The sequence below is a fragment of the Plectropomus leopardus genome, chromosome 7 (genome assembly GCF_026936395.1).
Source record: "Plectropomus leopardus strain MGB_pleo_1.0 chromosome 7, ASM2693639v1, whole genome shotgun sequence".
In the NCBI taxonomy this organism is placed as follows: domain Eukaryota; kingdom Metazoa; phylum Chordata; class Actinopteri; order Perciformes; family Serranidae; genus Plectropomus; species Plectropomus leopardus.
This window is the reverse complement of record NC_142182.1, coordinates 36,569,582-36,590,223: the sequence shown is the minus strand read 5'-3', so window position 1 is coordinate 36,590,223 and position 20,642 is coordinate 36,569,582. Positions and strand designations below refer to the sequence as shown.

General features: G+C 39.3%; 3 protein-coding genes across 3 annotated transcripts in view; all 3 read left to right on the top strand.

The window, feature by feature from the left end:
• ano2a (anoctamin 2a) overlaps positions 1-515 on the top strand; it is a 35,669-nt gene extending 35,154 nt beyond the window's left edge. Inside the window, exons 29-30 of the mRNA XM_042496362.2 lie at positions 247-283; positions 476-515. The gene's annotated coding sequence lies outside the window, so the exon portion shown is untranslated. The remainder of the gene's footprint in view (positions 1-246; positions 284-475) is intronic.
• Positions 190-11,281, top strand: cers3b (ceramide synthase 3b). The gene is made up of 12 exons (XM_042496427.2): positions 190-283; positions 476-515; positions 2,226-2,402; positions 3,557-3,674; positions 5,939-6,057; positions 6,155-6,212; positions 6,564-6,614; positions 6,710-6,802; positions 6,904-7,032; positions 10,416-10,522; positions 10,620-10,773; positions 10,913-11,281. The coding sequence occupies exons 3-12, from the start codon at positions 2,230-2,232 to the stop codon at positions 11,033-11,035; spliced, it is 1,125 nt and encodes a 374-aa protein (XP_042352361.1). The 5' UTR covers positions 190-283; positions 476-515; positions 2,226-2,229; the 3' UTR covers positions 11,036-11,281.
• Positions 11,282-13,691: 2,410 nt separating this feature from the next.
• On the top strand, positions 13,692-20,392 carry cfap161 (cilia and flagella associated protein 161). Its single transcript, XM_042496599.2, has 8 exons — positions 13,692-13,898; positions 14,772-14,861; positions 14,957-15,174; positions 15,271-15,352; positions 16,656-16,691; positions 16,892-17,014; positions 17,190-17,263; positions 20,113-20,392. The coding sequence occupies exons 1-8, from the start codon at positions 13,827-13,829 to the stop codon at positions 20,297-20,299; spliced, it is 882 nt and encodes a 293-aa protein (XP_042352533.2). The 5' UTR covers positions 13,692-13,826; the 3' UTR covers positions 20,300-20,392.
• The last annotated feature ends 250 nt before the right edge of the window (positions 20,393-20,642 follow it).

The window sequence follows — 20,642 nt, the reverse complement described above, 5'->3', positions numbered from 1 at the left end:
AGCGACCACACACAAATATTCAACTCTGACACACAGAGAGGCCCATCGCGCAGATGAGGGAAAGCATTAGCTCATGAGTAAATATTTGCCGACTTTGTTACAGCTTTTTTACTCCGTCTTTGAAGAACGGCTGCACAATAGCTGACAGGGTGAACATGCCAGATCTATATCTATACAGGGCTGTTATCTGATGTGGATAAGTGTATTATATATGAACTGTATAACTAACAGACTGGCTTCACACAGACAGGTCCCTCTACGTTTCACAGTTGGCATACTCAAGGTGAGTGTGTGTATGTGTGTGTGTGTGTGTGTGTTCATACATTAATGGATGTATTCTGTAAACATACAGCAAAGGACTGCATAGGCAGTTACTTAGTAGGCATGAAATTTGAGATTTTTAAAGTCAGTTTCACACAATATTTGACTTTTTTTTTAGCTTTGTCACGCTCTGTAAACTTTCTGCCTCATGCAGCTTCTTCTGTCACTACTTGTCAAGACAACACTGCCTGAAGGTATGTATGACCGTTTTCCCATGCTGACTTACTAACCATGTTGATACTAAAATGAGTTACACTGTATCCCGGCAGGTAAATCACGCCATCACCTCAAATATTTATAGTTTCTTTAATGGCTTTAATTGCACATTTCAAAGGTTCTTTTCTGTCTGTTTATTGAAAAAGTCTTTATCTACACTGTTATGGGCAGAGTCCACACAAGAAAGGACTTCACTTCTTGTCTAATCTTCTCCTCTTCGAATTGCTCCTCACCCTTCTTTATCTGTCTTGCCCTTTGATATCTATTGTAGTTCATCTCTAAATGACTCACTTCCCTTATAACAGCACAGCACTGAGCAATTGTACTGTCAAAGACCAGGAGGTGGTGGTGGCAAATCATAGTGTCCACAGCTAGATATTGGCTCCGTAGATTCAGACAAAAAAAACAAAATGATATATTTTTTTTGAATTCGTAAATCCACGTGAAGCAGAGCCCGAGCTGCGTTAGGGTGCCAGCTTGTGTACAGTTTATTTTTTTATTTAAATTTGGCTGCTACAGAATTACACTGCATGCACACTACTTTGGGCAGCTGACATTGTTTTGTTCTGCCAATACTATATAAATAAATGCCCTCGAAATGTCCTCCCGATTGCTATACACCCTTTGACCTCTGGGGTCATTCTGACCCCGCCATGTTTTGACTGTTAGTTTAGTTCTAGTTCTTCTGGGGTGGCTATGGCTCAGAGGTAGAGTGGGTTGTCCTCCAATCAGAAGGTCAGTGGCTCAATCCCCAGCTCCTCCAGGCAACATGTTGAAGCATCCTTGGGCAAGATACTGAACCCCAAATTGCTCCTGATGCTGTATCATCAGAGTGTGAGTGTGTGTGAATGATTACTGTACAGTAGCCTCAGCCACCAATGTATGAATGGGTGAATGTGACATGTAGTGTTTAAGTGCTTTGAGTGGTCAATCAGACTAGAAAAGTGCTATACCAATATAGTCCACTTACCATTCTAATAATATTTGTTCACTCTTTGCTACCTTTTGATTTCTTTCAAAATCATAGAGAATGGGCAATTTGACAAGACATGGTCCAAAAATGAGGAAGATTAATGAAATGAATTAATGAAAGAAAATGACCTCAAAATAAGGTAAAAAAAAAAGTAATAAATAAAAAAAAGAAAATGACCCAAAACGGTGCTGAAATTTAAAAAAAAAAAATCTATGTTAACCTTTTTTTTCCTTTAACACAATTTTAAATAAATAATTGCAACTGTTGTGAAATCAATTTTCTGGACATTTTTTTCCTTTTTTGGATAATTTTCTTATAACCCTTTCCCCTTTTTAAAAACTAATTTTTAGGTCATTTTTTTTTACCTTTTACTTTTTCTATTAAAACTTTTTCCCTGTACTTTTTAAACAAATCAAAACAATTTGCACAGGTTTCAAGGGCTTTTCTAGCTTGTGAAAGGCACTTCGATGTAATACAAGAAAACTAAGTTAAAGGTTTAAAATCAAACTAAAAAAAATGTGCATGAAAACAAATGTACCCATGGGGAATGACCAGTTGTTTGTGTGAAGTGTCAAATGCAATTTCTTTGATATCATTGAACTTAGATTCTGCTTTTGGAAACAAGTAGATTAATCTCCACTCACTTTCTGATTTTTTTTCACATTTAGTAAAAGATCCAAGTTTTCTTCTCCTTGGTGCATACTGTTTTTTGCAGCAGCATGTTGCAGACAGTCAGTGACTGGGTGTGGTGGGAGCGTCTGTGGCTGCCAGTAAATGTCTCCTGGTCTGACCTTGAGGACAGTGAAGGTCGTGTCTATGCCAAAGCCTATCAACTGTACGCCGTCCTGCCCTGCGCCCTCTGCCTGCTCCTCGTCAGATATTTGTTTGAGAGGTGAGAATATGCAGTCATCTGGTTTCAGAATACTGGGATTATGTTGCACAAGGTGCGTGGATCAATGATATAAAAATGGAACTCCAAAAACCACCCCTGTTTAAAAGGAACAAAGCTGTGCGATGCAATATCATATATTATACAGAAACAAAAGTATGCATGCACATCCAATTCAAACTAGGAACAGGTAAGTAAATGATCAAAAGGCAAAAAATGGCTGGCACACTGCCAGTCTCCAGTTATTACTTATATAATGCACCAAAGTAGTGATGTTTCGAGCATAAACTGTAGATAAAGATGGATGACACGTCCGACTTCCTGTAATACATCCATGACTTACTCCATTGTGCTAAGTGAGGCTGAAATATCCTGGATACAGCTGCTGCAATCTTATGCTGGTGAGGTTATGGATCAGTCGCAAGCAGCCTCATTGAATGCGAGATTGGATTGGCTGCCATAGCTGTCAATCATGGAAAAAAATGATCACTTGAACAAACATCAGTATGAACTACCTTCAGTTACAGTTACCATCTTTGGGAAAAGTTTATTTGTTGTGTACTTTGAGTTTTTGGTTCAGCCTATGTCCCATTCACTAACATGGAGGGGCGGGCTTTATGACCTATACTGCAGACAGACACCTGGGGGTGATCCAGATTGAAAAGTTTCACTTTGGGGGAACTGTCATGTTGTCCATCTTTATACACAGTCTGTGGTTTTGAGCTACATTTAAAAACAGTAAAGTGACAAATCACGTGAACAGCATGTTTCAAAATACTAGTAAATAAATAACTACATAATCTCTCACAAAATACATGTGTAAATCTATGGACAGTGGGTGCTATACTAATGTTAAACATAGATTTACACATGTATTTTATGTGTGAATATGTATTTATTTCTTGACATGTATTTTGAAACATACTCATGACGTGATTGGTCACATGACTGTTTAAAAATGTATTTAAGATTTTGCAGTGTCACTCTACTCTGATGAAAAGCTGTGTTGCTCAAAATGTCACCACTACTTTGGTGCATTGACTAAGTGAAATTGGAGCCCTGCACGGTGCGAGACATTCGTTGCCTTTGGACCAGATACTTTATTATACATTATGATATACTGACTCGCATTTACTTTTGTTTGTGTGCTGGTGCAGGTACCTGGCCACACCGCTGGCTAATATTTGGGGTATCAGGGACAGAGTACGTCTCAAAGCAGAACGAAACCCCTTACTAGAAAACTACTTCTGCCAACAAACACGGGCTCCATCACAGGTATGTTAAAGGGGTATTTCACTGAAAAACAAAAGTGGTTTGTTGTTCACGTTAAATCACACACATATTATATATAATCTCAATCAGTAGTCAGACATATGGTATACAGCAGTGGTTTGCACCCTTTATCGTGTCAATAATCCTTAATTGAAACTTACACTGTGTACATTAAGTCACGGACCCTCATTTGGCAATATTTTACATCAGGGACCTCCATCTGAAAAGATTTTGGTTTTTAGATATGGGACCTGAATTCTATTGTTGCGGAGATAATGGTGGAGGTAATAAAGCTCTGATCAGAACAGTCTCTGTTATGGCTAATAAGCTCATAGGGTGCTTCACATTAAGCTAATTTGTCTTCTCGAATTCTTCACTTGCATCTCTTCCTCATGTCATATCTCCTCCCAGTGAGGATGTGAGGGAAAGATGCAAGGACTAGACTCAAGGATACACCTGTTTCCTCACTCTAAGCTCCTCCGGAAGCACCCTGTCTCCCCATGTCACGTCTCCATAAGGTGCATGTATGCATGGAGTATTTCACCAATATAAAGAGAGTCCTCATTTAAAACTAGGCTGTCTGCACCAGAAATACTTTTAAAATTGTTGGCACATGCGCAGAGAATACAGACAAAAAGGAATGTGACATTAGCTTTTGCTCAAAAGATAGAAAACCTACAACTATCAGAATGCATCGGACCAATAAACACTCACCCTGGCGTGTGACATAATGTGACCTAGTCCATTCATCACAATGGCGGTCAGTCAAATCTCATTTTACAGTTAATCAGTGAGCTAAAACATGTTTCTCTATTTACTAGTTGCACATTTGAGTATCTGCATCTATTATCTGTAGCAAGCAAGAAAACTTTAAACTATAAAGCACACCAAGCAAGAATACTGAGACTGATAACAGCGTTATTTTATAACACGAGTTGCTAGCTTGACATCATAAATGCACAAACATGGCAGGCAGAAGTTAATGTTTGGTTAAGGTAAAAACTTTTTTTTATTAATTAACGTATCAAATATAATTTTTTTTATCACATGGAAAGTATAATATGGTATTAATGTTAACTGCTGTCCATGAAGAGTGACCTAGATTAAATATAAAAAAAACATATAATTTATAAAATATATTTTTACAAAAACACATAAAAACATAAATTGAATGAATTTAAAATGCAACCCATCTTCTTAGTACCTTCCATGTTCCCACTTTACCACCTTAAAGCACATAAACACAACCGAGATGGAAGAACGACTTTCCAACTCAGAAACTCAGAAATCACACGAACACAGCATTACTCTGTTGCTGAGTATGTCTGTATTTATTTATAATACTTTGTTTTTTAATGGGTTTATTTTATTTCTTTGTGAAATATGTCAAGTACATTACGTTAACATATTACTACATGTCTAACTTAATTGTTGTCATATTATATTGTTAAAAAAAAGACCAACTAATTGAAGCAGCAGTAGACCTGCAGCTACTGTGTTCAGTGAGCTAAAATTACTGTTTTCATCAATAGAATCTCGTTGCATAGATGGAGAACTGAAGCTGTTAAGGGCTTCAGTTCTCCAAACTGAGGGCATGCTGACTGACATCTACTGTATGGATTGCTGCCTTTACTTGCTCCTCAGAAATATCGTACCTCCCAGTTGTGCAGTCTTTATTACAACATAAACACATTCAAGAGCTCTTGTGAGAAAAAAGCAACAAACATGGACACTAGAAGTAAAAAGGCTTTTTTATCGTGGACAATGTTTTACTAAAAGCAAGTAGCACAGAGCTCCTTAGTGCTTCAGCAGCAGAACATAGAATGCACAGCAGGTATGTAGTTTATGTTTTAATTCTTTTATAAGCTCACCTGAAATGCTTTAGATTTAAAAGATTGCTTGCTTGCTACAGCTAATAGATGTATACACTAAAATGTGCAACTACTAAAAATAAATAATTGCTACCCAGAACAAAATAACCAAATATATTATTTTTACCATCAAATGTTGACACTGTTTCCATGCTTCCCGAAATTTCTGCTGCCCCGAAACATTACACAAACGTTACACAAACAACTGGGCAACTCGAGTATCATTGAAATTTCCCACTCGTAATTAACACTTTGGAGGGGTGTTCATGTGCTCATAACTCGTAAGGCAGCATGATATAATGACTTTGGATAAAGATCTCATATAACCCAACTCCAAAAGATCCGAACTGTCCCTTTAAAGCGTGTAACAGCTGGATTGTCTGTGTCGTGTCCCAGGCTGATGTGAGCTCTCTGTGTAAGAAGACCAGCTGGTCAGAAAGGAAGATTCAAGTCTGGTTTAAGAGGAGGAGGAACCAGGAGCGTGCAGGGCTTCGCAAGAGGTTCTGCGAGGCCAGGTGCGTGTGTTTATACGTGTGCATGATTACGCACTGATGTGAGAACAATGGTGTGTGTGTGTAAATGTGTGACATTATTGTTTTTGTCTGCCAACAGCTGGAGATGTGTGTTTTATTTTTTTGCATTTGCATATGGAGTCCTAGCTCTCTATGATGTGAGTAGCGTTGGCCTTTTTCCACATGTCGTCACAGCAACTGTTTCTATCTCAGGATTTGTCTTTTGTGTAATCTCTTAGCTTTGCTGCTGTGGGACATTTCTCTCATTATTTTTCCTCTGTCTCCCTGTGTGAGTGCACCACTGTGATTTGCCTATGACATGCAGCGTGTGAACCTCCTTGTCCCTCTTCCTATATTGTGTCTCTCTGTGCTGTGGGGTTTTTCTCACACTCTGGTTTGACATGGCAAACAAAAATGCATGAGCTCGTTGGCCAACATTAACCCTTCTTCAAGGCTATTCTCCAACCCCCCTTCACACTCCTCTCCCTCTCTGTTTTTGTTGGCTGCAGAAACCTTGGCTTTATAATCTGAGGGAGGTTTGGGCAGGATTCCCTAAACAGGTTAGTGTTTTTGTCACTGCTATCAGGATGGCTTGTCTCATATTACAGCATGAAGTATGATTAACATTTGATTCATGTGTTTTTTGTTCATGCAGTCCATGCTGCCATCTCAGTACTGGTATTACCTCCTGGAAATGGGCTTCTACCTGTCTCTACTGCTCAGCCTCACATTTGATGTGAAACGGAAGGTGAGCGTTCTGACGTGCAGATGTACAAAATCATTTCATGTCATAAAGGTGAATGCCATGTCATATGCACATGTGTTTACCTGTCGTGTTGATGTGTGCAGGACTTCAAGGAGCAGGTGATTCATCACATAGCCACACTGACTCTTCTGAGTTTCTCCTGGATTTCAAACTACATTCGTATTGGAACCCTTGTGATGGCAGTTCACGACTCTGCTGACATACTGCTAGAGGTCAGTGCTGGTTTTTACATCGGTGCATGTGGAAACTAATCTACGTGATATCTATTTTCATTGTGCGGGCTAGTGCAATATCCACAGGTAACTGTGATATTTCAAAAATACAGACGCTCCTTAGGACCTTGATGGTCATGATATAAACCTATGGGATCTTTACATTAGCCGGGACGCCCAGAACTCCAACATGTCTGCAGCAAACAGACTGACTTAAAGGAGCAGTTAGTCCTTGTCATTACATCAGAAGTAATGGAAGATGGCAAAGCTGCATCTAAGAAAAGGATAACAATTTGCTACTAATGTTCAAAATGTGGGATAGTAGTTGTGTCAGAGGTTTGATACAGAGTAAAACCTGCGCTCCAGATGTCTGACTGACAGCTAAATTGCTCTAGGCAGAACTCAAACAGGTCTGATGACCCGTCCGGCCCTTCCATGCAGCATGAACACACACTGAGTTGATTTTAATCCAGTGTTGTAGTCAACACCTCCTAAACCAAGACCAAGTCATGACCAAGACCAGAGTGTATGAAGACCAAGATCAGATCAATGCTTTCAGTACATTTCCCTGCACAGTTAAGTTGAGCTTAAATATACAAGCTCCGGGGGAGAATTGATTTATTGACTGACTCCAATGTCTGACTCCTCTACGACAGTTGAAGATATGCCTCTTTCAGCTTGTTGCAATAAACTTATATATTTATACATTTAATGCTACAGACTGAATCACAATCATAACTGTTAATTTAAAATAACTTTGGGGTAGAAAACCGCCATGTCATGTACATATAATCAAACAGCGCTGAGCAAACCCTGCCTTCATTAATTAGTTTTAAGCCACCTAAAAAAATCAATATCAATTTACAGTAAGTGTACACTATATTTAGAAAATATTCACCACTTTATCTTGCCATAAAACAACCCTTCTTGGCAGGGATTTGAAGACATTATATCAAAAACACCAGACTCCACTGAGAAAAATAGACACTTCACTGTACAGTACTCTACAGTTACTTCGCCGTTGCCTACATCAGCTGTTGTGGAAGGTAAAGAGGAAACAAGATTCAAATATAAGGTACACTTAAAATGATATTGGTATTTTTAGGTGGCTAAAATATGTTTTGCTACATCCACAGCAGGACATCACTGAGTTGTGTTGTGGGACTGTACTTAAATATAAAATGCTACCTTTTTAGGTTGAATGTCCCTTATTTAAGGCAAAATTAAAAACACAAGCCTGTCCTTAGCGCTTTCATTTTTCAAAAAATGTCTGATGTGTTTTGCTCCACCCCATCTCCCCTCACAAGTGACGAACAGTCCCTATCTGTAAACACAGAGAGAGGCTGGTGCAGGGACTAGGAGCACGCGCAGAACACCTAGTCACTTTCCAACTAATATGTTTACGTGTATTTTAAAAGTCCAGTTTAAGTCAGAATAACAATAACTTGACTTTTTGTAACATCATGTAAATGTACTGATTGATGAAGCGAGATCAAGTTAAGATGGAGAGCAGATGGGTAGGACATACTTATGATAAAATGTAAAACATTTATCAACAACAATCATAGGCACTCCTCATATTGATCTGAAAGATCCACATTCCTATAAAAACACCCCCAGAAAACAAATGAGAATCCTCTTCGTTCACCTCTTTTATTGCTTTAATGTATGTATGTATGTGTGTATGTATAAGTGAACCATTAAAAATGTCCTGACAAAATCACCAAAAGACATTGTAGAGATGATATTTATATATGGGACTTTTCCTCTTATTTCTTTGAGTACATGAAAAAGGAAATACTAAGGAGCTGACATCAACTTCACTATCTTAATTCAACACTCCATTGCACAAGCATTTTAGTGCTATCTCTGCAGTCCCAAATGCAGAAGACAGCTGGCTACAGAAACTCAAAAGATCACTTTTTATTTCAGGGAAACAGCCACTGAATATCACATGACCAAAACAAGGATCCAACAAAGACTGAAGTGAAAACTAGGAATAAATACAAACTAGACTGACAAGGGAATGCAGTGCAGGTGTAGAGAAGGGAAAAAGGACGGAGGAACAGGAAGGACTAATGAGGCTGATGCAGGACAAGTGCGTGGATGGGGGAACAGCAGCGAAGGAACACAGAGGGGAAAACACAGCAACTGAAACCCCAAAAACACATTCTTCTCAGCAGTAATCTGACTGAGGGAAGACAGAGACAGACTTCTTCATAACGGCAACTTAAATGAGTCTTATATACTGAGACAAGTCTTAGAAAGTCTGAAGAAATGAGGACACAGTAGATTGGGAGAATAATAGGGCTGCACAATATTTTGTTTCTTAAATTGTCATCAATGAATATGCATCAATTGTGGGATTAACACATTATGATGACAGAGATATTGTGTTCAGGGATGTTCCGAGTTAGTCAACAGATTATTAGTTTAGTTCATTATTTATTTACAGGTGCCTTTTGTGTTCATGTCAGTATTAACCCTCTGAAACCTGGAACATCACTTTCCATGTGCTGTTTTCAGAGACCTTTCACAAGTATTTAAACCTTTGAGCCCTGAGCAAATTGGTCTGATTTGTTTCTTCAAATACATAGGAAAAAATGCAATGAGCAGCTTGGTAAGAAATGTTTTTTTAAATAAATCTACCTAATTTGTTAAGGTTTCAAAGGGTTAAATTTGTTCAAAAAAAAATGTTGAAAGTAATTTTCTCTTTGTTTTATTTAACAAGCAACTTGTATTTTAGCCTTATACTGAAAGCAGCAGAACTATGTACACTTTATCTGTTTATTGCAAGTAATATTATGTGATATTTAACATTGTCGCATATTTTCCTCAAATTGTACTGCCCTAGTTTATAGTCAGCGATTGGGATCACAGTTGAGGTTATTAAGGAGGTTGATAGTGCTTCACATGAGGTTTGATGCTCAATTTATTTATTTTGAAAAGTAGATATCAGGGCAGTGTCACAATTAATGCTACATTTTATTCATTTATTTAGATATAAATCTGGTATTACGTTGGTCTAGTTTTATTTATTTCATAAGTTATTTAGTTTTAGATATTTAAGCCTTTTGTAATACTCTCACTTTATCGTACGCTGCTGGATCTGAGTCACATGATGAATCCTTTCATGTGTCTACATGTACAGAATGACAGTAAAATGAACCCTTGAACCTTGATTTTCCTTGAGGCTCTGTCAGAGAAGCAATTCCATAGGATATAAATTAATGCAATCAGCTACAGAAAAAAATGTCCCTGTTATAAAATAATGTAAACTGATTGTCAAAAGAAAAGATGCAGTTACTTTGACAGACTGTGAATGCTTCATTTAAAAAAAAAAAGCAATGAACCTGATTATTTTCTGTATTTTTCTCTAACAGGGTGCAAAGGTATTCAACTACGCCAAGTGGCACCAGACAGCTAACACCATGTTTGTGGTGTTTACAGTTCTCTTTACACTGACAAGACTTGTCATTTTTCCTTTCTGGTAAGTGTGTGTGAAGTGAAGTGTGCAGCATGATGCATGATGATGGCGTTGGTGTAGTGTGTTATGTATGAATAATATGTTTGCATATCTTCTCCAGGCTGATCCACTGTACATGGGTTTACCCAGTGGAGGAGTTTGCCCCCTTCTTTGGGTACTACTTCTTCAATGCGATGTTACTGCTTCTTCAAATACTCCACCTCTATTGGGCTGCTCTCATATCACGAATGGTTTACAAGTTAATCTTCAGTAAGGTGAGTTTACATGTTTTTCTGTGTTTATTTAAAATGTGATGGAAAAAATGTGTGAAAACTATATAAATTCAATGTTGCTGGAGTCTTTGGGTCACCCTCATTTTTTACCTTTTCTCTGTGGCTCATCTTCATCCTGCAGCTTGAAGGCGACGATCGGAGTGATGAAGAGGAAGATGACGACAGTGACTCACAGAAGGAAAGAAACCACAAATTGAGTCACAGAAATGGCTCTGGAGCCAGAGGACGGGCTAATGGCCACTGACAGACAGAGAAAAAGGCCAAAAAGACATAAGACATATGGAAACATTCAGTCTGCATTGCAGCTGTTAGAATCTCATTGCATATAAAAAGAAGAGTAAATACACGTGAGCAGAGGATATTATTTCAACAGGAACTGTGAAGGATTTTATATGAACCGATTTGAAGCTGCATGGTTCCTGGAGTTTACTGAAGTGAAATCCTTTAACATCTTATTCTAATCCTGATTAAAAATAGTGGATGATTCCTATCATGTGTTTTTTGTATTTTTGTATGTTGTTGATGGTTGAGAATAATTATGATGATAAAGACAATACAGAGGGTAAAGTCGGGTTATGTTGAACATCATGGGACAAATAAGGTTTTACATCTTGGGCTGTTCATATTAACAGCCAGTCACAAAACATGCTCTTGAATTGTTTCTACAAATGTGTTTACATGAAACAATCATTTTTATGGATTTGAGATAACTAGTATATGCATAACAGAGTCAAAAAGTGACGAGTTCCAGAAATTTCAAGGAAAGCCATGTGGCATATGGATTTTATCATGTTGGTAATAAGAGTATTGCAGTTTGGGCCGTGGATAGAGCAGACGCCCCATGGATAGAGGCTGTATCCTCACTGTAGTGGCTGCGGGTTCGATCCATCCTCGGCCCTTTGTTGCATGTCACCCCCCGCCCCCCTTTCAAACTTGTGCTGTCCTTTCAATTAAAGCCAAAAACGCCCAAAGTAAATTAAAAAAAGGGGGGTTAGATGACTGACCCTCCATCAGTAATGTGGTTTGCTGCCCACACTGTCTCTCCTTCCTCCACCCCAATGCAATGCTGAGCAGGAGCTGGTTCCCATGACACCAACCAGTGAAGGTTCCTATACTTAGCTATACCAGATCCTCTCCAGCTTCCTCCGACACCCCTCCTTGCCCTGCTTCAGGCAGAGTTTCAATTCTGTCTGCACCCGCCTCATCTCCTCCTGGTCGTTGTTCTTAAAGGCCCTCCTCTTAGTGTTCAGGATGGCCTTCACCTCACTGGCCACCCAGGGTTTGTTATTGGCGAAGCAGCACACAGTCCTGACAGGGACCACAATGCCAGTGCAGATGTTCAAATACGCCACCGGGCAGTGTGTCGCTACCTCGATGTCCTCACCTTGTGAACCCACAACCCAGCAGTACACTCCAGTCAGTGGTGTCAAAGCAGTCTGTAATGAAGTCTTCTGTTCCAGAAGACCACCTCCTGAAGGATCGTGTGGTAGTGGGCTGTCTCCTCTCAAGTTGAGGGTATTGAGGTCGCAGGTGCACCAGGCTGTGGTCGGACTTGCCCAGGGGAGGGAGGGGAATGGCCAAATATGCATCCCTCACACTGGCATACAGCAGATCTATAGTTCTGTTATTTCTGTACAGGCAGTCCACATACTGATGCAGAACAGCAAGAATGGAGTCCCCTGAGATGCCAATAAACGCCTCAGGATGCTGGGTTTGTAGCCCTGCCGTGGCGGTGTGGATCGTCTCACACGCTGTCTCTGCAGCAGCCTTTGGGGGAATGTAAACACAGATGGCGATGAGGTGTGTAAACTCCTTCGGAAGGTAGTAGGATCGGATGCTAACAGCTAGCAGCTCAACATCACGGCAGCATGTCATTGCTTTCACAGTCACATGCTTTTGGTTACACCATCTGTTGTTAATGTCAACTATAAGACTCCCACCTTTGCTTTTACCGCAAGCTTTAGTGTCCCTGTCGGGCCTCACAGTGGTGAAACCCGGTAGGTCCACGTTAGCATCCGGTGTGTAGCTGGTTAGCCATGTCTCCGTGAGGGTGGGAGTATATACTTCCTTATAATACATCCATGGGGTGAGCAAGCTGCTCTCCCGGTAGCTCCGCTTGATTTTGATCAACGCCATCAGCTCGTCCACCTTGTTCGTTCACATTCCCCATCAGAACAGAGGGACTGGACGGCTTGTAGCCACAATTTTTCACACACATGCATATCCATTGTAGACAATATGGGACAGAGGAAACAGGCAACAAAAGAACAGGGTAAGCATGGCAGAAAAGTTCGATAATCTTTTTAATTAATAGTCACAGGTTAAATTATTATTTATTGAAATAATGAACCATTAAATAGATTTAATCATTCTATAAAACAACAAACATGACTGGCCAATTTTACTCTCCTAGCTGTTTCACATTCTCTGAACATTTCGTCAGAGTGAGGTTGGGATTTTCCATGTTTGAAGGTCCAAAGTTTCATAATTATTTTACTTAACATATTTTCTTCATTAAAACATACCAGAGAACCATAGCAGGTTATTAGAGTAATACTTAAGGTAGTATGCAAGTGGTTTTGTTGATAATCTACAAAAAATGTCCCATATTACCTGACTTCACCTTTAACACGTAAATCCCATATGTCAGAGTATGTGCGTCTTTGTGGCACATCAGTGCAAAGCCAAAGCACTACAAGAGAGGTTTTTAAGACTGTGACTTACTGCATGTGTGTTTTATACTTTCAAAATTTTGTATTCTTTATGGGCTCGTTCTGCTGCTGTGCGAAGGAGAAACCTACACCTTCATAATAAGGAAACGGAGAACTGACTAGCTGTGGACTTTATTGGCTGTCCCAGCACGCCCTCTCGCGGCACTCAACGAGAACTGACACTTGGTCAGGCACCATGAGTTACTATAGAAACCACCACCACCACACTTAAGCAAGGTTTAACAGGTCAAACACCAAAATTAGGTCGACGTATTGTAGTTTTAGTTAGTTAGTTCACAAATAGTTGTCGGCATTGTTTTAAGAATGGCTTATGTGACCAAATATCGTGCAAATGTGAAAGTCGGAAACTGGATTGAAGACTTGCGTTTACAAGAGGTTTGTTTTAAAGTAAAGCTCTCAACTTTCAGCTAGCTTAGCCGCTAAGCTAGCTAAATTAATATAATTCGGACACATAAACAGCTAACGTCGACTCATTCGTCTTTGCTAATATAACATTTTGGGTCTTCATCAAGTTATCAACACGAGTTTACACGTTAGATTATCACGTTGCCAGTCTGTGGTAAGCACGCCAGCCTGAACAGAAAATACTCTTACTGTTAAAAAAGTAGGCTAACTACTGGCCATTAAGGTTATCTTTCTTTAGCTATCAGGCTTTCAATACAAATAATTGAAGGAGAGATAGTAATGAACTGAAAATTGTTTTTACTTTGTTTGGCAGCTGCATTGTGATGGAGTTTGTGAGGAATAAAAGGGATGACAATATAAAGGCTAACTAGAGAAAAATACTGATTTGGTCTAGGGCCAGATATAGTCTGGTCTGTGTTTATAAATTGCAAAATCCTGTTTAGCCAGACAATAAACAGATAAACAATTAAAGAGCACTGCCTTAGGGGCCATACATTTAAAAAGGACAAAATAAAACAGGAAGGCAGAATGCAAAAGATAGCTTTACAGCCAATATATCAAGTTTAGAGAAAGAAAGACAATTGAGAGTTGATCTAATGATCTTAAAATAATACTGTTAATTTCCCTTAAAAGATCATTTTTAATCTTATATGTCTTAAGGTTGAAAGCATAACTACATTCGTTGCCTGAGAGTCCCATATATCTCTTCTGCATCAGTTTGTTCTAACTCTTTATTTTGAGATAAATTATGTTCTTTTTTTACACTATATAGGCTAAACAGCAGTAGTGGGGTCATGGGAAGATGCTTAAGAATAAACATTGTTTCTGTTTATGTTTTCCCAGGATCTAAAGAAGGTATATCTGGAGAAAACAGAGAGGGGTGAGCTCACTGCCCAGAGAGTAGACTTCCTCAAGCAGAACATTTTGAGACCGGTAAAAAAAAAATTTAAGCCAACTAAAAAAAACATAAATAATGTATATCAGTGTAGATGACGATGGTGATGATAATGATGATGGTTTTTGTTCAGGTGAATCTCACTGTGACAAATGATGGACGTTTGCACTTTGGGGATGTTGTGATGTTGGTGAACATGGGAGGAGAAAAGAGGCAGTGCAGCTCAGTTGGCATTAACGCAGACATTAACAGTTTGACCAAGACTCCTTTACCTGGCATTCAAGCCCCGTGTGGAGTCAGCGCAGGAAGAGGTATTGAGGCTTGCACGCGCACTGCCTTCATCATAACCAGGTACACACACATACGCACGTTAAGCTACGTCAGCATACATCTTAACATGGTAACACTCTTAGATGGAAACCTGTGTTGCTTCTTGTGTGACTACAGTGTAGATGGCAGTCCTGAAGGATCCATTCTGCACTATGGGCAAAGTTTTGCTCTGAGAACAACAAGTGGCTTTGCGGGGGGAGTAAGTAAACTAACACACATACACACACACACACACACACACACACACTTCAACACACCGGCCACTTTATTAGGTACACTTTGCTAGCCTTAATTCTTTGTGGCATAGATTCAACATGAACTTGAAACATTTCACTAAGATTTTGCACATCCATGAAGTGAATCTCCTATTCCACCACATCCCAAAGCTGCTCTATTTGATTGAGAGCTGGTGACTGTGGAGGTCATTTGAGTAAAGTGAACTCAAACCAGTTTAAGATGATTTGAGCTCTGTGACGTGGCACATTGTCCTGCTGGAGGTAGCCATCAGAAGATGAATACACTGTGGTTTTAAAGGGATGGACATGGTCAGCAACAATAGGCTGTGGTGCTTAAATAATGCTCAGTTGGTACTAAGGGGCCCAAAGTGTGCCAAAAAATATCCCCCACACCATTATACCACGAGCAGCAGTCTGAACCGTTGATACAATGCAGGATGGATCCATGCTGTCATGTCGTTGATGCCAAATTCTGACCCTACCATCCAAATGTTGCAGCAGAAATCGAGACATATCAGACCAGGAAACATCTTTCCAATCATCTGTTTGAATTGTAGCCTCAGTTTCCTGTTCTCAGCTGACAGCAGTGGTGGTTCTTCTCTGACCTCTGGCATCAAGAAGGCATTTTTTCTCCCGGAGAACTGCTACTCACCGGATAGTTTATCTTTTTCAGACCATTCTCTGTAAACTCTCGAGATGGTTGTGTGTGAGAATCCCTGTAGATCAGCAGCCGTCTGTCACCAACAACCATGCCATGCTCAAAGTAATTTAAATCACCTTTCTTGAGTTGCTGCCATGTGATTAGCTGGTTAGATATTTGTTTTGACTAGCAGTTGAACAGGTGGACAGAATAAAGTGGCCGGGGAGTGTATATGTGTGTGAAAGGGGCTCCCCACTGATTTTACAGTGGTGTTTCACATGGAGTTCAGTTTGTACGTACATCACAAGAAGTACCACGCAGCCAGTGTCAACAGTTGTGCAACATCCTGTGGCCCTGAGGGGAGCTTATCAAAGTTTAAGAAAATAACCCTGGTCATGAACCTTGTTTTTACAGATCAAGGTTATCTCAGTGTGCCTTGTAAGCCGTGTTTTAATGATTTATTTGACTGTACACATGCTCTCTTTTTTTGATATAGTGGCATTTTGCATTTAGCTAAATACAGCAAGGTGTCAGGATTTTGTTACTTCTGAAAAACATACAGAAATCCCATCTTTTGAGTGTCACTTTGTGTGTTCATGTATTTTCTCTTCCTTTTTTTCCCTCAGCTTTACTTGACGAGTGACCTGCGAAGTTTTCAAAAGGTATGTTCATTTTTAACATAAAGTGAAGACCATCAAGGAGAATACATTTACTAAACAACCAACAACAGTGATGAGATGTTTAACAAAGAGTTGCAGGAATCTCGTGCATATTGAAATAAAATGCCATCTATAGTTGTGTTTGTCCTCTTCACTGGATTCCTTGTACTGTCAGTCTCGTATTATTGTGACTTCATTTAAAGTGTGCAAAAAAGTCCCGGCTACAAGAGGTCAATTTGGATCACGGTGGTTCTTTTCTGTCATGGTGGAAAACAGTCCACTTTGACCCCCAGGAGAGGCTCGAATATGAGGGTCAGCCAGTTCCTGTGAGTCTTAACTGTATCTTTATTGTTAACTATTACACCTTCCACCTCTGCATTTGCTGTTCTGTTAAATCTGTTACTAAAGTGTAACTTTCCCTCACCTTTGTTGCACTGGGAAGATTTCCTTGCAATCATCATTAGGCCTCTTTTTTTCTTTCTTTTCCTTTTTTTTTAACAGGCTAATGCGCGTGTGCTGATCATGCACTGCAAGACAAACCAGGCTCTCGCTGTTCTGGGTGATCACATCCTTTGGTATTTTCCATTTTCTTTTCAAAAATAACCATATGTTTGGGTGTTAAATGCAATACAAAGGCTTCTGATTGTGTTGCTCTCTTGTCTGATGTCAACTTGGAGGTCCATTTAAGGATTGCTACAAATAATAGCCAAATATGTGTTTTATACAAAAAGAGAGATTTCAGAAGAAGAAAACTTAAGTAGGTCAGTTCACCTATGAATGAACTGAACAGGCCTACTGGGCACAGGACTAGGGGCCCAAAGTGTCAAGGGCCTCCGGCCTTCCCCTGCAAAATGTCACTCAGAGACATGTACCAACCTGGAAGAGACTTAAAATGAATGACATTGAAGAGACAAAAACAACTACAAAGAGATACAAGCTGCAAAGAGACTTACAAACAAATTGAAAAGGAGCAAAACAACCCCAAAGAGGCACAGAATAACTACAAAGAGACATAAACAACTACAAAGACATTCAAAATGACTACAACAAGACATAAACAACTACATAGAGATTCAAAATAACTACAAAAAGAGAAAACAACTGCAAAGACAGGCAAAGCAACTGCAGAGACTCAAAATGATCAGAAAGAGAGGCAAAGTAACTACTAAGAAACACAAAACAACAACAAAAAAGACACAAACAGCTATTAAGTCTGCGTGTCTTTGTCCTATGAAGGAAAGGTGGTGCAGCCCTCTACATGTCTGTGCTCAGACACAATGGGCCTCAAGCAGCAACATTCTCTTCAATTTCTCTGATATTTTCTCATAATTTTCTGATAATAGAAAAAACATACAAGAAGTCAACTCCAGATGCTCCAAATGTTCTTAATCACCCAAATCTTCTCTGACCAGGTGTGCTCAATGATGAATCCCACTGATCATAAATCACTTGTTAGCACAGGTAACGCCCCCTAAACACTATATAAGAGCAGGTTGCTCTGTGCAAAGACACATGAACAAGACTAGACACATGACACAAACAAGGCTGTAAGAAGAACTTCTGCAGTAGTAAGTAAATGTGATTTTAGGGAAATGTAATGAAGTATGAAAAGTAAAAGTACACATGCAGAAAAGTTTTAGCAACTTAAATAAATCAAAATAAGTAAAAGGAAAAGTAGCAGTTCCTCATACATACAGTATATACGAGAAACTGGAACCACAAAATGTTTTTTGCATGAAAAATGACTTGCATGATTATAAAAATAGTTGCAAATGTATTTTCTAATTAATCGACTAACTGTTTCAGATGCACGTGTATGTTTTCATATGGTTTGTGCTGAAAAATCTGAATTTTTAAAGATGTTATCTAATAATAGTAATGGAGTAAAAAGCACAGTAATTTCCTCTGAAGTTTAATGAAGTAAAAGTGAAAAGTGGCATGAGATTAAAATACTCAAGTAATGTTAAAGTTCCTCAGATAGGTAGTTAAGTACAATACTTGAGTAAATGTACTTAAGTAAATTCCAGCATTGGTCAATAGATGCACAGTAACTGAAATTAAAGTCACTGGGATCCATGGGCCAAGTATAGTAGTATTTTGTTCGTGCTGAAATTTAATAACCCAGTCATAATTATTCTAAAATATTTACTAAGTTTCATCATATCATATTCATGCACTTTTTAAATGTTCCTCAAATATGAAACTTATTTTTCCATGTGCTGGGCAACAATATGTAGCCTGTGAAAACGAGAGGTTTTTCTCCTATCTTGATAAGAGTGCCTCGACCACTCGTAAAGTTTCTCTTACCTAAGAGAAGAGCAAAAATAAGAAAATGCAGGTGAATCCCAAAAATCAATCGATGCTAACAAAACAAGAACAAATCATGTATTGTTTATTGCATTATGCCTTTCGTCTCATAATCCACCAATGAGTCAGATAACACTTAAAAGCAAAAACCTGATAAGGCTTTTGTTTTTATCAGTTAGGTCACAGTGACATGAAAAACCTGTCTCTGCTCCCAGTAGACTCCAAGACAGCTATGAGTTGTAGCTTGAGATGTGTCAGCATTCTTATCCCAAACAATCTGATGTCTCTTGATAAGAAAATGAACAGTGTATTGTAAAAATGGCACAGAAATACAGCATGTAGATTAGATTCAGCTGACACGATCATGGTTTGTTTTGTTTGTTTGTTTTTTTGTTTTGTTTTTGTCATTGAAATTTTCAGAAAAGGATAATGACACTTACAGGCAGCTACACAAGCCACCCCAGCACCACGATCCCTCTTCGACATACATATACATACATGCGCATACAAAATATTCACTATACAGTATACACACACATACATAAGCATCTCATTCCCTTATACTCTCCACCACCTCTAAGATGTTACTCCTCTAATGTGAGCCACAAAGATTTGCCATGTTCGGGGCATTATTCACGCTGCCTATCATAGTTTCAAAGGCAGCTATCGCTGTCAGGTGTTTTCAGAACTCTCAGTAAACTCCGACCTATGTTGACTCTTCCAGTTGTGTATAATGAGCCAAGCATCTACAATAAAACCTGTTACTGTCGATCCAAACTCTGCTTTGGTAAGACCTGGTGGTACAGCAGATCTGTCTCCTACTAGACATAGTTGTGGGAATTCTGGTAAAAGTCATTCAAGATTTTTCAGTCCCATCTTCCAAAAAGGTAATACCAAAGGACAATCCCATAGTTCGTGAAGAAAAGTACCCACTTCTTTATAACATTTCCAACATTTATTGCCCTGGGTTAAGCCCATTTTGAAGAAATGGTCATGTTGCAGTCAGGTCTTCACAGCCACTCACAAGATGAGGACCTCCAATATGGCAGCTAAAAGTCATGTTACAGTGCCTGTACACCTGCTTTTGTTCCGTAATTCAAAGTCGTGTCCTCTGCAGGACCACATACGACAAAGAGTATGAGATAACGGCGCACACCTTCCTGGACTCCCACAAAGCCGAGCAGGACATCAACCACTGGATACTGTGCACCTCTGACCTTGCAGGAAACGAGCTCTTACCTCTCAGCCAACCACAGTCAACGGCCAACAGCAAGGAGCTCACACAGGCAGACCCTGTCATCTAAATCCAGTACACTCTCACGCTGTAACATGTAGGCTATATAGATACCATAGCATTAATAACACCACCTTTTTTAAATAAAGGTAGTTTCTTGTTCTGTTTGGGTAACTTATCTTTTTTTCTTCTTATACAAAGAGATTCCAGGATGGACTCCAACCAGGACGTTAAAGTCATATGATACACATCAGCCAGCCAAGCCACCAGGAGGTTCTGTAGAAAGAAGCATTTGATATGTTTCTCACACAACACTTCCTTTGTTTGAGTTGGGCAATAGTGTAAGAAACCAGCTGTGATACTGGACAGTAGGATGATTTGAACCAAATTCCCATGAATTTAGAATTAAGCAT